The sequence below is a fragment of the Vipera berus genome (genome assembly GCF_964194415.1).
Source record: "Vipera berus genome assembly, chromosome: 9".
NCBI classification, from domain to species: domain Eukaryota; kingdom Metazoa; phylum Chordata; class Lepidosauria; order Squamata; family Viperidae; genus Vipera; species Vipera berus.
The window spans coordinates 2568776-2585800 of NC_138212.1; the positions used below are offsets into that span (position 1 = coordinate 2568776).

General features: G+C 46.4%; 1 protein-coding gene across 1 annotated transcript; it reads right to left on the reverse strand.

Annotated features, from left to right (window-relative positions):
• Positions 1-2364: 2364 nt before the first annotated feature.
• On the reverse strand, positions 2365-7639 carry SPRED3 (sprouty related EVH1 domain containing 3; the record flags this gene model as incomplete). Its single annotated transcript, XM_081335429.1, has 5 exons — positions 2365-3078; positions 3274-3435; positions 5682-5764; positions 6695-6863; positions 7472-7639. The coding sequence occupies 5 exons, from the start codon at positions 7637-7639 to the stop codon at positions 2365-2367; spliced, it is 1296 nt and encodes a 431-aa protein (XP_081191555.1).
• Between the last annotated feature and the right edge of the window lie 9386 nt (positions 7640-17025).

The window sequence follows — 17025 nt, forward strand, 5'->3', positions numbered from 1 at the left end:
AAAAAATGTTGTGCGTTTGCATCAGGCATTGTGTGTTGTGCGTGGGTCTGCCACCCAGACACGTGCAGAAAAAACTTGTGCCCAGTTCCAACGGGTAAAGCAGGGAGAGAAAGAAAGATTAACAGAAAAGCAGAGTTCGAAGGGACCTTGGAGGTCTTCTAGTCCATCCCCCTTGCTCAACCAGGTTATCTACAGGTAGTCCTTGACTTACAAAACCATCCGTTGAGGGCCCGTTCAAAGTGACAATAGCACTGAAAAAGATGGCTTACAATCGGTCCTTGCACTTACAAACGTTCAGCATCCTGACGGTCAAATGGTCAACATTTGAGCACCTGGCTAACCAGCCTGTACAGATAATCCTCAACTTACAATAGTTGTAAGTTGCGACCTTCTGATAAACAAAGGGAATGGGGAAGCCAGGTTCACTTAACAACCGAGTTACTGACTTAACAACTCCACTCATCCACTTAACCCCTGTGGTGAGAAAGGTGGTCAAATGGGGCAAAACTCATTTAACAAATGTCTCACTTAAGAACAGAAATTTTGGCCTCAAATGTGGTCGTAAGTGGAGGACTGTCTGTATTTATGATGATCGCCGTTGTGCGACTTTCCTAGCTGATTCCAGACAAGCAAAGTCATGGGGGGGGGCGGGGGAAGAGGAGCCGGATTTGCTTAACAGCGGCATCGTTGACTTAACAACCATAGGGATTCACTTAGTAATGATGGCAAAAAGATCATAAAATCAGACGCAACTCGCTGAACAACCGCCTTTCTTAGCCACAGAAATTCTTTGTAGCTGTAGACTTAGTACCTTTCCAGGTAGTCCTCCATTTACAACAGTTCACTTAGTGACCAAAGTTACAACGGAACTGGAAAAAGTGACCATTGACCATTTTTTTTTACATTTCCGACCGTAGCAGCATCCTCATGTTCACATTTGAGCAGGGGGCTGGACTAGAAGACCTCCAAGGTCCCTTCCAGCTCTAGTCTATTCATATTCGGGTCTAGCTGGAATGGTGAAAGAGGAGAAGGGGGAGGGGCTGGGAGAACGGCTCACTTAACGACAAGGAAACAAATCCACCAGTCCCGTCTTCCGGACCCTCCACCCCACCCGCAAGCGCTCCTGGTTCACTCGGGGAAAGCAGCCTTTGAAGACAGAGACATGCTCAGCACATCGTTAAACATCAGGCAAAAAAAAATACAGGTAGTCCTCGACTTACAGCAGTTCATTTAATGACCACTCAACGTTACAGCGGCACTGGAAAAAAAAGCGACTTAGGACCGTTTTTCACAATGACGACCGTTGCAGCGTCCCCGTGGTCCTGCGATCAAAATTCGGGCGCTTGGCAGCTGACTCCTATTTACGACGGTTGCAGCGTCCCAAGCAAGCAAAGTCAAGGGGGAAAGCCAGAGTCACTTCACAACCTTGTTGTTAATTTAACAACTGTGAGTTTCAAGAAAGGTCATAAAGCAGGGCCAGGCCCACTTAACAAATGTCTCACTTAGCAACAGAAATTTTGGGCTCAATTGTGGCGGTAAATCGAGGACTACCGGTGGGCTACAATGGGCCGGGAAGGGAAAAGGAGAACAAAACGCGATCCGAAAAAATAGCCGTCCTCTCCTCACCCTGGTGAGGCACCCAGCCTGGCTCCTACGGGCAATGCTATTACGTCTCAATCTTAAGAAGACATTTGGGGGTGGCATGGGGAAGTGGGGGGGGCAAGGAATGTTTTACCTGACTGAATTTGTCAAAATACACGGCTGGCCGGTGAGGTCCTTCTCGGTGGCGGTTGCCCAAGCCTGCCTTGGACTCATCCAAACATACACATTAAGGACGAGCGGAGCTCATGAACGATACCAACATTGGTAAAACGCGGGACGCTTTCGGAGTTCATAGTAAACTTTGGACTAAGTTACGGCGTAGTCCTCATACTTGTTTTCCCGAGTTCCTCCTCCTCCCCTTCCTTAAAATAAACCCTCCCCAAAACACGACCCCTAGAGAGAACATCGCAGGGAGGAGGGGAAAATACATGCCTGGTGGGTACCCAGAACAACATCTGACTGCAGAGTTACAAGAAAGGGTCACCTGTGCTTCTTGCTTTTCCTTTCCTGCAATAAAGAAAGTCCCAATTTTGGAACAGAAAACCGTCCCAGGAGCTCTCCTGGGAGGGCCACCAACCATCCTCACCAGGTCCTTTTCCCCCCAGAAGGAATGAAAGGGAGTGTGTGTGGGGGGGGGAGCTGGCTGGGGGAAGGACTGGAACCCCAGCAAGCCTCCGTCTCGGAGGAAAGCCGCCTGGCTTACGCCCTCCGCGGCCTGGGTGGCAAAAAAACCCAAACGGGGCGCCAAGGAATTGCTCAGTTTCACCGGACGGCTTTGTGCTTGCCACCGCAGCAACCACAGCGCTCGCCGCAGGAGTAGCAGGCGTGGAGGGGTAGGTAGCAGCACATGCACGGGACCACCAAGGAGAGGGTGGCCAGAGCCAGCCAGCGGATGCAGAAGTACGGGTGGCCGGTGTCGCAAGAACAAGGGTCCGAGTATTCCCCTTCCGAGTCCGACATGCAGTGGTACAGCATGCTCTCAGCGCACCACATACAAGTGAACTGGTAGACACAGTGGCCAATGGGGTCCGGCGCATCTTGGCACTGTCCCCGCCCGTTCTCCTCATTGTTAAAGACGTCCCGGCAGTAGACGCACCGCGAGGGCACCGTGTCCTCTTCCACGCCCATGATAACTCCGGAGGGCGGTTGCGGTGACTGCTGCTGCTCCTTCAGTGGCTTATGTTTCAAGGGGGAGGAGGCCCCATGGATCCGGCAGGAGGGTGAGGTCTTGGGGTCCTTGAGCCGCCCTTCGGCTCCAGGGGGGAAGCTGTACTCCTTCTCTCTGGGGGATTGGCTGCCCCTGCCGCCCTTCTCAAAGTGTACGCACAGGTCGATCTTCTTGGGGTCTGGCTGGTGCTTCTGAACCACAGCCCGCCGGTAGTCCTCGTAGCCTTTGGTGACCCAAGGACAAGGGCTGATGCTCTCCAGCTCCTCCTCGTCTGGGAGAGTCAGCTGCTGCAAGGGCTCGGCTTGCACCTGGGGGGGGGCAGGTGGAGAAGAAGAGGATGGAAATCAAGCTCTGGGAATTCAACAAGGGGAGGAGGAGGAGGAGGAGGAGAGAGGAGAAGGACAAAGACAAGGAGAGGACGAGGGGAGGAGAGGAGAGGAGAGGGCAGGAAAGGGGGGAGGAAACAGGAAAAGGAGAAGGAGATAATGATCCTAACTACGCACTGGTCCAGCTGAGGTTGCCCCTTGTGTTGAACTGAAGGGGAACTCTTCAGAAATAGGGGTGCGAATGAAACAGGTGGAGGAAGACTCGCTGGTCACAATGGTGATGGGTTTGGGGAGCATCTCCTTCTGGCTGTTTGAGGAAGACTCGCTGTCCGTGCGCACCTAGAGAAAGAAGCCACAATGCAGAGGTTATGCTGAGTCCAAGAGCACGTCCTCATGGCTTTTCATTCAGTTGCCCCTAGCACAAGGTAGACTTGAGCCCAAATGAGGAACCAACTTTTACAGGTAATCTTTGACATATGACTATAACGGAGCCTGTCCGTCAAGTGAATGCCGTTTTGCTACAATGGTCAGATGATGCTACAAAGGGCAGAAAATTCCGCTAGGCTGCTGAATGTCCGAAAGGGGGCCCGACCACTGGAAATTTGAATCCAAGTCATAACTGCCCCTTTTCAGGTTGGTTGTAACCAAGTGACTCATCATAAGTCAAGGACTACCTATAATCTTTTTTTAAAAAATGGATTTTTCAAGAAACCTGGTCAAGACGCCCACAGCTTCTGCCAATTTGGACTCTTTGGCTGTGAAAGTCCAGGTTTCATGGTGACCTCAAACACTTAGAGATGACAACCGAGTATCACTGATGCTACTGCTACAGGTAGTCCTCAAGAGATAACTACAATTGGGATCAGAATTTCCATCGTACATCATCATGGTCATAAGTTGAGTCAGATCTCATTTCACCACCATTTTTACCATGGCCGTTAAGTGAATCATCATGGTCGTTAAGCAAATCCATGGTTGCAAGTGCAAATCCATTCTTTTGCATGGGGGTGTTTTTTGCTAGAAAAGGACAAAAAATCACATGTTGCTTCAACTGGTTGTAAAGGCAAATTGGTTGCCAAGTGCCCCAATTGTGATCACGTGACCAGGGGGTGGTACGACGGTTGTAAGTATGAGTGTTGAGATATTTAAATTTAGCAGCTGGAGCAGTGGGGTTGTGCAGGGAGCCAGAACACACGGTTATGGTTGACTGTTTGAAGAGTGCTGGCTCCTGCATGAGGTAATCTGTGCTGTGATTGGTTGCTGTGGATGTGGAGGGAAAGTTTCCTTTTTCCCCCCGCCTTTTTCTTCCATGTACCCTGTTTGCTCTATGTTTTACTTCATGATTCTCCTGTTACCTGATTATCTACTTTGCTTTGTATATTGATGTAAAATGTATTTATTTATATAAAACTGCAAGTTCCTGTCAGCATCTCTGACTCCATTTGGACACCTGCTGTGCAAATGCCGTCAGTGTTGCTCTTCGAAAAGTACCAATAAAGGAAAATATTTGTAGCTCAGGACTGAAATGAGGGGTCCTTGGTGCTTTCTGAACGGTGGTTTTCTTGCAGGCATTTCATTTCCCAAACTAGGTAACATCTACTGCTAAGCTTGTAAGCCGCCCTGAGTCTTCGGAGAAGGGCGGGATATAAATGGAATTAAAATAAAATAAAAATCATCAGTGCCAGTAGTAGTAGCAGTAGATATTTAAATTTAGGAGCTGGAGCAATGGGGTTGAGCCAGAACGCACAGTTATGGTTGACTCGTTGAAGAATGTTGACTCTTGCATGAGGCAAGCTGCACTGTGATTGGTTACTTTGGGTGTGGAGGGGAAGTTTCCCTTTTTTCCTGCCTTTTCTTCGGTGCTCTGTGATTTACCTCATGATTCCCATTTACCTCATGATTCCCGTTTATCTCATGATCTAGTTTGCTGTATATGTTGATGTAAATATATATTGTATATGTTGATGTAAATATATATAAACGGGCTAAAGACCCATTTATTTGAACAAGCTGGCCTGGCCTGATGGGGGAACGTTAGGGTTTTAATGGGTTTTATATTGTGATTGTTTTAATTGGGCAATTATTTAATCCTTTTTTAACTTTTGTATTTCTATTTATATGCCCTGTTCACCGCCCTGAGTCCTCCGGGAGAAGGGCGGTATATAAATTTAATAAATAATAATAATAATAATAATAATAATAATAATAATAATAATAATAATAATAATAATAATAATAATAATAATAATTTATTTATATAAAACTGCAAGTTTGTGTCAGTGTCTCTGATTTCATTTGGACACCTGCTGTGCAATTCCCTAACAACGAGGACCAGTGGCAGGTCATTTTTCCCAGTGCCATTGTAACTTTGAATGGTTGCTAAAAGAATGATTGTAAGCCGAGGACCGCCTGTATTATCAGGCACTGAAGCATGATTTGAACCTCACTCTGGCCATCCAAAAGACAGAAACGTGCTTTAAAAAAAGAGTTGTTTTTCAATTCAAGCCTTCCTTGGCTAACACGCATGAGAAAAATCGCTTTACAATAATCAGGAACATTCAATTTGAAGTAGAAAACCGACTCACAGTAAGGGCTTCATCCCGACCAGCTGCTTCATCCTCGGAGGAGGAAGAGGAGCCAGTGGCACTGGAGCAAGGTGAAAAAGAACCTGGAAGATGGAAGTAAAAAAAATCTAAATATGTGCACAAAATTATACCAAAGTCCTTTTTTTAAAAAAATACAATTAGGCCTTTATCCTGAATGAAATATGGAAAGGTGAGGGGGAAAAATGAAAATGCATTCTTCAGGGCTTGGCCAGCTTATGAAAAAATTTAGGAAAAGTGCCTCTAGTTTGATTTGTAATTGTTTGTTTTTATTTTTTTGTGGGTTTGTGTGTGTTTTGGACCTAGATTTGCATCCTGCCGTGAGTCTATGGGAGCTGCCAGCTATTATACATTTCCAATAGTAATAATAATATCAGTAGTGATAGGTTCCTAGAGAACTGGAGCTCCAAGAGAACTGGAGCTCCACTTTCGGCATTGACAAAGTCACCATCAGTCAATTGCAAAAGGCAGCTTTACTCAGAACATCCTGGGATGACACCACTAACGCCATCAAACATCCACATCTGCCTGTCCCAGGTCTTTGGGAAGGGCTTGATAAATGGATAAAAACGCCAGCTCCAGTCTGAACATCTGGCTGACTGTATGATGAACAACAACAACATCATTAATAATAATTCCAGAATGAACTCCTAAATTGTCTAAATTACTTCAGGAAATTCTCCTATGTTTCCTGTGTCCATTTTGAGTATGGCAAAACCCTGGTAGAAGATAGTGCAGTTACTCAACAGTTCAATAACTCTCTGTAGTAATCACCATAACGTTACAACGTGTTTACAAATTACTCCTATTTCAGGGATTGGTGGAGTCAGAAAAAAAAAACACCTGTGAGAAGTTGATTGATGCTGACAGCTTTGAACTTGAAATTTTCCACTGTAACGGGCTGAAAGGAAGTTGCCATACTCCACAATGGCTCAGATGCATAGCATGGTAACCCCTCTTGCCTCCCCCCCCCATTTTTCCTGTACTCCCCTCACCTTCCGTGATCTCCTTCAGAGCGGCTTGCACACCCTTCTCAAAAGTCACCGCATCTGCAGGGCTCTGAAAAGTGAGGCCAAACTTGTTGTCCCCGACTTTCCAGTGGTGGAAAATGGGGTTCACCTTGTTGTAGACCAGGTCCCTTTTCAAGGTACACTCCAAGATGGTCTGCAGGACAGGAAGGAAGAGGAGGATGAGGAGGATGAAGAGTCGATGATGGGAAGAACAATTGGAGGATACCTCCCCCCCCCACCTCATGCTGCCCACCAAGACTTCATTGAGCTAAATGTGGAGAAAGGCTGACTTTTGTCCCTGGAGTTAAGGCTGGGGCTGACGGGGAAGTCACTTGAGCAAAATTAATATCCTAAATTAAGGACTGCTGCAGACTTACTGGGTTAAAGGCAACATTCCCCCCTCATGCTCTATCACAGAGTTCCCCAACCTTTCTGAATTGGCGGCCCGGAGGGGAGAAAAGAGGGGGTGGTCTTGTGGGAAGGGTAGATGCAGGCGCACATGCGTGCGAGCACCCGTTGCTCATGCGAGTGGGGCCCACGAGCGCCCGCAATGCTCGTGTGAGTGGGGCTGTGCACACACGTACACGCACCAGGCAGTGGCCCGGTTATGAATAGGCCATGGACTGGTAGTGGGCTGCGGCCCACAGACTGGGGATCCCTGCTCCATCACCTCCTGCCCTGGAAGGAGAGGAAGGGTAATCTTAATCTCTTTGGTTTGCAACGGTCTCCCCCTGTCCCGTCTCCCCATCTTGTCAGTCTCACCGTCTGGTCCCGGAGGCGCTCCCCGTTGATCAGGTACTGACAGCGCTGCCCTTCGTCAGGGTGTGGGGCTTTACAGATGGTCACATGGCTTAGGCCGCCACCACCCATGGGCACCCAACCGCCGCTTGAGTCGTCTCGGGTCATCACCACAGCACGCACCCGAACCATGTAACTGGGAGGAAACAGCGGAGAGGAAGGATCAGGGCAAAGCCAGGCCAACCCACCGATCCACCTGAGCCGTTGCTTTCCCCACAAGTGAGGTCCACCAAGCTTAGGGCTCCATCGCTAACTCAGCAGCCCCCCCCCCCGATCCCAAGGCTGTGTAAGCTGGGGAAGATGGGGTTGTGGCATTTATGTCTCTAGGAGGCACCTGAGTGGAGAAGGCTGATCTAAACACGATCTCCACCTCAGAAATTCAAGTTTGCTTGTAGGATAGTTCAAGGTTCTACTCCGAGGTTCACGTGGAATAAAGTTCTGGTTAGTGGTAACTAAAGAGTCTATTTAATGCACCTGCTTCGCTTCTACAAGCTGCTCTGGGTAGCACAATCTCTTCTCCTGGAGAAAGACCAGGCGGCCTAAGGGGTAAAGTACCGCTTGCTTAAGGCCCACCATGAATCTGCCTCCTTCACCTGGAAGCCATCTCCTCTCCACGTGAGAACAGATCATGATATGCAAAGCAGACTTCAGAAGAAAAACAGGTCCCACGTGGACATTAAATATTCTCATTACTTATTAAGCCACCCACACACAGAATAGGAAAAGGGAGTTCAGATATTTTCCCCCCTCATATTCACATGGGGATAGAATTGATTTCACCTGCAAAGATAAGGCATTTTACCTACAACCCATCTTTTGCAGCAAAGTTCCCCAGGCGGATTTTTAAATTAATGTATTGTAAATAAAACCAACCATCTAAAGGAACATCAGAGTTGGAAGGGACCGTGGAGATCTTCTAGAATCTAGTCCAACCCCCTGCTTCAGCAGGAGACCCCCATACCATTCCAGACAAGTGGCTGTCCAGTCTCTTCTTCAAAACCTCCAGTGATGGAGCGCCCACAACTTCTGGAGGCAAGGAGTTCCACTGGTTAATTGTTCTAACTGTCAGGAAATTTCTCTTTTAGCTCTAGGTTGCTTCTCTCCTTGATTAGTTCCCATCCTTTGCTTCTTGTCCTGCCTTCAGGGGCTTTGGAGAATAAGTTGACCCCCTCTTCTTTGTGGTAGCCCCTGAGAGATTGGAACACTGCTATCATGTCGCCCCTGGTCCTTCTCTTCGTTAAACTAGACCACAGGTCTGCAACCCGCGGCTCCAGAGCCGCATGTGGCTCTTTCAGCCGTCTCCTGCGGCTCCCAGTCCTCTGCCATGTGCAGTCCAAAAAAAAAAAAAAATGGGACTAAAAAATTTCAACCAATCAATTCAAATATGCAGGGTAGGTGCATATCTCGCCTTGGCTCCACTCTTCAGTCAAACCCTGTTCTGCGCATGCGCACATGTACGCGCATGTGCACACATTTTTTGCGGCTCCCAGTTTTTCCTTTTGTGAGGGAACCGGTTCCGAGTGGCTCTTTCACTGTTTCAGGTTGCTGATCCCTGAACTAGACGTACCCATTTCCTGCAACCGTTCTCCATATGTTTTAGCCTCCAGACCCCTAATCATCTTTGTTGCTCTTCTCTGTGCTCTTTCCAGAGTCTCAACATCTGTTTTATACTGTGGTGACCAAATCACCTCATTATAAAATTATCAGCATATTATAAAATTATCTACAAAAGCAAAAGCCACAAAAGTGAAAAAGACAAGACTCCGAAAGACTGAAACCCCAAATTCGAGAAACCTGTCTCTCGAGCAGTGGAAATTAAACAAAAACATAAGGAAGCAAGAGACAGCGAAAAGATTTGTCTTGCCAAGCAGCCTGCTGAAGGTAGCATTATTATACGGTGCTCACATCTCTCCTAACTCTACAAAATTCACCTTCATGCAAAGGATGGATTTGCAGAACACAGCGGAACAAGCCGAAATGAGGTTGAGTAGTTAACGATTCATCCCCTTATGGAAAACTCGTTCTTGTCTTAATGTGTGCAAAAAAGGCCATCATGTTAAGCTTTGGCCAGAAGACATGTGGACTTCAACTCCCAGAATTCCTCAAACTGGTTGAGGAACTCCTCAAAGGTAAGAAGCTCAATAGCAGGGGTCTTCAAACTTGGCCCTTTTATGACCTGTGGACTTCAACTCCCAGAATTCCTCTCTGTCCACAAGTCATAAAAGGGCCAAGTTTGAAGACCCCTGCTCAATAGGAATATAGGGATTTATGGAAGTGACTCACAAATCCAACTTTTCACCTGACAAACTAAAAAACAACAACAACAGAAGAATGATTCACCTACTGACATTCTCCAAGCCGCCACAGAGGACGATCTAAATCAGTGTTTCTCAACCTTGGTTGCTTGAAGAGGTGTGGACTTCAACTCCCAGAATTCCCCAGCCATCATGGCCCACCCATCTTAAACTGGCCCAAACTGAGAATCACTGTGTTAAGCCACCACACGGCTTATTTGCTTGTACAAAACTGGTCAACACAACATTTCTGGTTTGTTAACTTGAGCTTTGGGTGTGGCGTCCTGCATGAATCTAGTTATACAAGGGCAACCCGAGAAACAAACCGTGAAGATGGGAATTCTGGGAGGCTGGGTGTTGAACTAGCTATGGGAGGACTGAGATTCTAGTCCTCTGTAGGATTTTAGCCCAATCATACTTTCTCAGGCTGGCTTCCCCCATAGGGCTGTGGTTCTGTAGGCTTCATAAAACTTCTGAACAAAAGACAAATAAAGGAAGAAAAACAAGAGCTTCATCCAGAAACTCCGATTCAAGCCTTAACTCTAATTCAGTTGGCCAAATAGGGCTGGTCTTACTTAATCCAAGAATTTCCTGGCCAGCGTCTTTTAAGATGTCTGGACTTTGGGGGAATTCTGGGAATTGTAGTCCCCCCCATCTGGAAGGGGATCCAGGTTGAGACACACGGTCTCCCCTCTTCTCTCTCCCTCTCCAGCTTCCTCTGTTTCTCCACCGTTTGCACAGTAGCTTCAGCCACCCGGCCTCGTCGTAATCTCATCCTTCAGCAAACAGATGCTTTTCAACATCTTGCTCTCCACGTTAATGATTAAACTGCCTGAAATGGGAGCGAAGGATGTTTGAGCTGGTGGAAAAGAATTCACAGACAGCTGGATTGAAGCAGAGGATCTAACCGGGACCTTCCATATGGGTTGGACTTCAAGTCCCAGAATCCCCCCCAGCCAGCAACTCAAATCAGGAGAGAGGCCTTCTAGCTTAATGTATTTGAGACTCCCTTGATTTGGGGGCTGGAGACTAAACCATACAATAAAAAAATCGCAGGAACCAGGAAAGTCTAGCCCAGGGATAAGGAACCTTGGCTCTTTTATGACTTGTGGACTTCAATACCCAGAATTCCCGAACCAGCCATGCTGACTCAGGGATTCTGGGAGTGGAAGTCTACAAGAAATAATGGAATTATTGTAACCCAGGCAACACGTTGTTTTTCAAAGATATAATTGTACCATTGGAAAATTAATAAAAAGTTGCTTGTTTGTTTTTTTAAAAAAAGGAAAAAACCTCTCTCCACGGAACCGGTCCCTGGTTTGGACTAGATAGAAGATCTCCGAAGTCCCTCTGTTATACAAAGGATACAAGCCACCAACTTCTACCAGCAAAGATCAGATTCATTTTAGGTCCAAGCTAATGCTTCATTTCACTATGCACCCCTCTGGGTCATAATCTAAATTCCCGGGTCCCGATTCACCCAAAGGCACCACCAGAACAGCAGCTAAAGATGGCCACCATCTTGTCTGGCAAGCAAACATCTAGGTAGATTAAGATGAATAATCCAATCCAGACCTGGTTGGTTTTTTTTAGGAAATTTAAATTTAAAACAGGAAATTTAAAACAGCAGACTTTTTTTTCTAGGAAATTTAAATTCAAAATGGGAAATTTAAAACAGATCTGACTTGTTTTTCTTTTTTCTTTTTTTCCCTCCTCAAGGTGTGATAAAACAGATGCACATTTGACGAAGAGATGGAAGTCACCCATCGCTAAGGCCATCGCCTCGAACGCTCTCCAGATAGAATACATCCACGCCAGTTTCCCCAACCTTTCCAGATGTTTGCCTCATCCTGGAATTCTGGAAGTTGAAGCCCAAACATCTGGAAGGCACTAAGTTTGTAAAGGCTGGAACGGCAACTGTAAATCAGTCACAGGTCAAGACAGAAGACAAATTTGTGGTATAATGGCTGGGCTGGATTTTGACGCATCCTGCAGTATTTGGGAAAAGTATTTTCAGCATCCATCAAGAATTCTAGAGTTTATTTCTTGCAGGGGTCCACAAGCCAAACACTTCCCCCTCTCCTCCGTAACCTCGAATCGTTTATCATTATTCTTATTTAGGAAACAAACGGAAAATGAACGCTCTCAGCAAATCCATCAGTGATCAGCTATCCACTAATTAACCGCTTCTATTTCAATCAAATATAGATGCACATTACCCCAGGTTTGGAGTAAAAACACAAAATAATAAAAGAAATCCACCGAAGAAATGTCATTTTAAAAGCTCCTATCTGTGCAGTTCAAATTTTATCTGTGACACGTATTTATTTATTTTTTTTAAAAAAAACAATTCCTTATTAAAGCAACATGCCGGAATGGAAAAGTAGGGAAAATCGAAAGAAAGGGAGAAAAAAAAAACCCCTCTCTGAACGTTAAATCAAATTTAGTTTTAGCCAAGCAGCCTTCGCTTTTTATCTCGTATCAACCTGTTCATACCCAGAATAATAAAATCCGTAGTGAAAATCCTTTAGATTCCTCAGGCAGCTACATTAACAATATTCCTCTCTTCTTATATGCTTTTCCCCTTTTCGCTAACATTTTAAACATTTCTACGACGGTCTGTGTAAGGACGTCAACATGCTCGATTCCGTTTCCAGTCCCATGCCTCTTTTCTCCTGATTTTTTTTTTTGCTCATTAAAGCCTATTAAGCCATTTTAATTTTCTTGCCCAGGACGGACGCTGGCAATTACCAACCCCAATTTTTTTCATCGGCTGCTCTCCAACCAGCCCCATGTAACAAAGAGGTGCGTTCTGAGCACTAAGGGGGCACAATACACGCACAGAGACACAAATGCACACGCAAACAAACCGGGCACTAAAGGGGAATAAAACTAGCAGCTGAGTTCATTGGTGGGAGGGGAAACACCCCCCCCCCCTTGCATTTTATGGCAAACAGATTAAACGCACAAAGGGGAAAGGACACGCACAGACCACAATGCACACCCAACACACACCGGCCCCGGAGAAACAAAGCATGAAAGAAATGCAAACAAATGGCAAAAAAGGAAAAAAAAACAATAACAACAGGGAACTAACTACTCTCAGCCCCGGCTACTGCGTCAAAGTTGCACCAAGAAAGGGCAGCCGTTCAACTTTGGTTAGCTAAACCCCGAATGATGGCCTGTAAAGCAAAAAGTCAGCACGCTGGGCTAGAGGCTGAGCACCTCAGCTCCCGGATGCTGGAGAGGTGCTTGTAGGTGTGTCTGTGTGAGTGGGTGTTATTCCTTGTTCAGTTTTATTTCTTAAACAAGGTTCTAGAGCTTTGGGATCACGAAGACGGACTCTGGAAAAAAACCCAACACGGGACCCCTTTCTGACAAAACAAACTGGTTTTCCTGCTCTGTTTTTGGAGGAGCAGCCAATAAATTTTACAAATAATTAAAGTGAATAAATAAATGATTGACGTGGGGGGGAGTGTGCTGCCACATAGGTGGGAAGGGGCCCCATGCAAAGAACAGATTGTGTTGACCCAGGCGAGAATCCACCCCCACACACAAAGATATACAGGAAGTCCTAGACTCACAATTCATTTAGTGACCATTCGAAGTTACAACGGCACTGAAAAAGGGACTTATGACCTTTTTTCACACTTACGACCATTGCAGCGTCCCAGGGTCCCGTGATCAAAGTTCAGATGCTTGGTAATTGCCTATATTTATGATGGGGGGGCTCACATAATCCCCTTTTGCGACCTTCTGACGAGCAACGTTAATTTGCTTAACAACCGTCTCGCTAACTTACCAACGGCAGGGGTTCACCTAACAACCGGGGTAAGGAAGGTGGTGAAATGGGGCCAAAGTTACTTAACAACTGTCTCACACTGCCATCCTCTGGGAAGGACGAGAGACTTGCAGACGGCGCCTCAATGTGCACTTCGTTTTGCATGCCAGGTTCTACACACACACACACACACACACACCATCCATCCCTCTCGGTTGCCCCCAGCCCCTTTCTCCCACCCCCGTCAACCTTCACCTTCCTACGACTGACTTGGGAAACGCCGCCTAACATGTTTAAAAGGATGTCTGGCTCACAAGTCAAAGGACCGTGAGTTACGTCCTTCCGTTGGATCTCCTGGTGGGGCCCTTGCCGGCTGTTTGTATAAAAACCTTTTTCCTCCAGGCTTTGGTTGAATCTCAGAAACCTGGGACAGCTGCAGGCTGGCAAAGAGCCTCATCCTTCTTCACCACACAGAAGAAAGCCAAACGTCACCACGAGCAGCGAGTAAGGTCCAAGACAGGAAATCCACGGCCTCTAAGTGACTTGCCGCCCCCGTTTTTCCCTTGCTGCTTCTTACAAATCACCCCATCAAACGATGGACGAACTCTACAAGCAGACCCTTTACGGCCCATTCCCTCTCCTGATTTCTGGGAGAATCAAGATGGAACTTGATGAGATAGCAACCTCGTGGTTGCTTCTAAATATGCGTCCATTTCCCAACCGTGTCTTATGGGCAGGTCTGACGCTCCTCGGAAGCTCAAACCTTGAAACTGTCCTTGCCGATACGAGGGAATATTTGTAGCTCACAGTTAAACTCTGGGGTCCTTGCTGCTCTCTGAGCTGGGTGGTTTTCTGGCAGACGTTTCATGACCCAACTAGATTACATCACCAGTGCTCGAAGGCTGTGGGGTTTGCAGAATGGAGAAGGAAAGAGGAGGAGGATTGTGGGGTCCTTGGTGCTCTTTGAGCTTGATGCTTTTCTTGCAGACATTTCTTTACCAAACTAGGTAGCATCATCAGTGCTAGAATGGAGTGGGGTTAATCAATAGAGACCCAGCCCCAGCCCTGCCTAGCACTGAAGATGCTACCTACTAGGCTAATGAAATGTCTGCAAGAAAACCACCAAGCTCAGAGAGCACCAAGGACCTCACAGATTGTCCTTGATTCTTCAGCCAGATATCCTAGAAGACACCCTCCCCGCCCCCGGCAGAGATTTAGAAGAGCCAGGATTTTTAGAGAAGCAGGAAATGGAGGTTCTGGGGAATGCAAACATGGAGAAACGATGTGCTCGGTTGTATCCCATCCAGCCAATAGTCATTCTGGATGGGGATGATGGGAAGATCTGGAACATGGGTGGAAAAGCTTCTGTTTTGTTCATGAGACTTGCCTGAACATTTAACAAAAAATAAAAATTGCAAGATTGTCCATCGGCTCTTTTTGATGCTGAGCTGGTCTTAAAATGTGTAGTATAGAGAGGGAAGGAAGGAAGGAAGGAAGGAAGGAAAGAAGGAAGGAAGGAAGGAAGGAAGGAAGGAAGGAAGGAAGGAAGGAAGGAAGGAAGGAAGGAAGGAAGGAAGGAAGGAAGGAAGGAAAAAGGGAAAGAAGGGTTGGCAGGAAGGAAGGATAGAAAGGAGAGAGAGAGAGAGAAAGAAAAGGAATGGGACCTTTTAGAATTGAAAAGATTGTCTACATATACTTTTCGATGCTGGGCTGGCCCAAAAATTGTTTATAAGAAGGAAGGAAGGAAGGAAGGAAGGAAGGAAGGAAGGAAGGAAGGAAGGAAGGAAGGAAGGAAGGAAGGAAGGAAGGAAGGAAGGAAGGAAGGAAGGAAAAGGGACCTTTTAAAATTGAAAGGATAGCCTTTGAGTCTTTGAAATGACAATTTCCACTGGACCACAGTGGAATAACGGTGAATGCATTTGAGCAGCTGGGTGCAAAATTTCAAAAATTATTGGCAGGGCGTCACACTGGGAAACGCTGCTATGCCCATTTCACAGATCAGCCGAAATGAAATCATCACCGCCCACTTAGGCAATGAGGTTTATCTACTTCCGGAATTCAATCCATTAATTTCCTTGAAATGTTTTCCTGATTTTTTTGGGGGGTGGGGTGGGGTGGGAGAAGGCCTGCACGTCCCACTGCAGCTTTCCTCCAAAAAGGCTTTCCGCCCTGGGCAGGGAAGACCGAAAAAAGAGGAATGCTTTCAGCTATCCACGATCCACTTTTCCTAAACACTTTGGATGAAAAATTTGCTTCAAAAAAACAAAAACAGGAATTTGGAAGAAAAAAAATTTCAATATTTCGTAATGATTTCCCTAAACCAGATAATGATCGAGCGCTGAAGCTCGAAAGGACGTGTTTTACGGTTGAGTTGTCGTTACAAAACAGATGTGGGACCATTGTGGTATTGCTAAGTCGGCATCGATTTTCTCCAGTGCAAGTGAAGATGGGCGGGAATTTCTTGGGGGGGTTATGAAATTTTGGCCAAGACGTCCCTTGAGCCAAGGAAGCCCCAAGGCTTAGGAGGCTTTGAAGCCAGAGATCGGCGATGGCCATCGGTCCTTGGTCTCTTCCCAAAATGAATTCGAAGGCATGAGCACCTGCGCAGATCTTGACACTGGCCGAGCTCAACACTAACCACCAAACCTGTTTTTTAATAGCCAAGTCAAGGACCTTTGTTTTTTGTTCCAGCTCACGGGCTTGGAAAAAGACAGCACTCTTCTCCTGAAAAATAAACAAGAAAGAAAGAAAGAAAGAAAGAAAGAAAGAAAGAAAGAAAGAAAGAAAGAAAGAAAGAAAGAAAGAAAGAAAGAGGGGAATAAGAATAGAAGGAAGGAGGATGGACAAAGAGAAAAGGGAGGGAGGGAGGGAGGGAGGGAGGGAGGGAGGGAGGAAGGAAGGAAGGAAGGAAGGAAGGAAGGAAGGAAGGAAGGAAGGAAGGAAGGAAGGAAGGAAGGAAGGAAGGAACCGGCCTACAGAAACAATTGCATCGCAATCCCAAGCTGAAGACAAGCCATCTTTAAGGAACTCCACCAACAAAAGCAAAACAAACCCCAAATTTGGGGAAAGGTGAAACTGAAATGGGGGAGGAGGAGGAGGAGGAGGAGGAGGAGGAGGGGAAAACACCACCTCAATTCTAACCCCACCTTGAGCCTTTTCGACATTTGTCATGTTTTCCTGGCGCAAAGAGGGGGGGAAAAAGAGGGGAGGGGGAAAGAAACAAACAAACCAGGATTAACATTGCCAGACGAAAGGGACGAACTCCCCAGTACGCCCACAAACATTTGCAGCAGTGCCGGATTATCCAGGACAAGGATGGTGATTTGGGGGCCATCCTCAAAAATCAAAGAGATATGCTGGTTTCCTTCAAAAGGGCAAGGGGGGGGAAACACCCCAGAAATATCAATCCCCAATATTATCTTTATCTATCTATCTTTATCTAT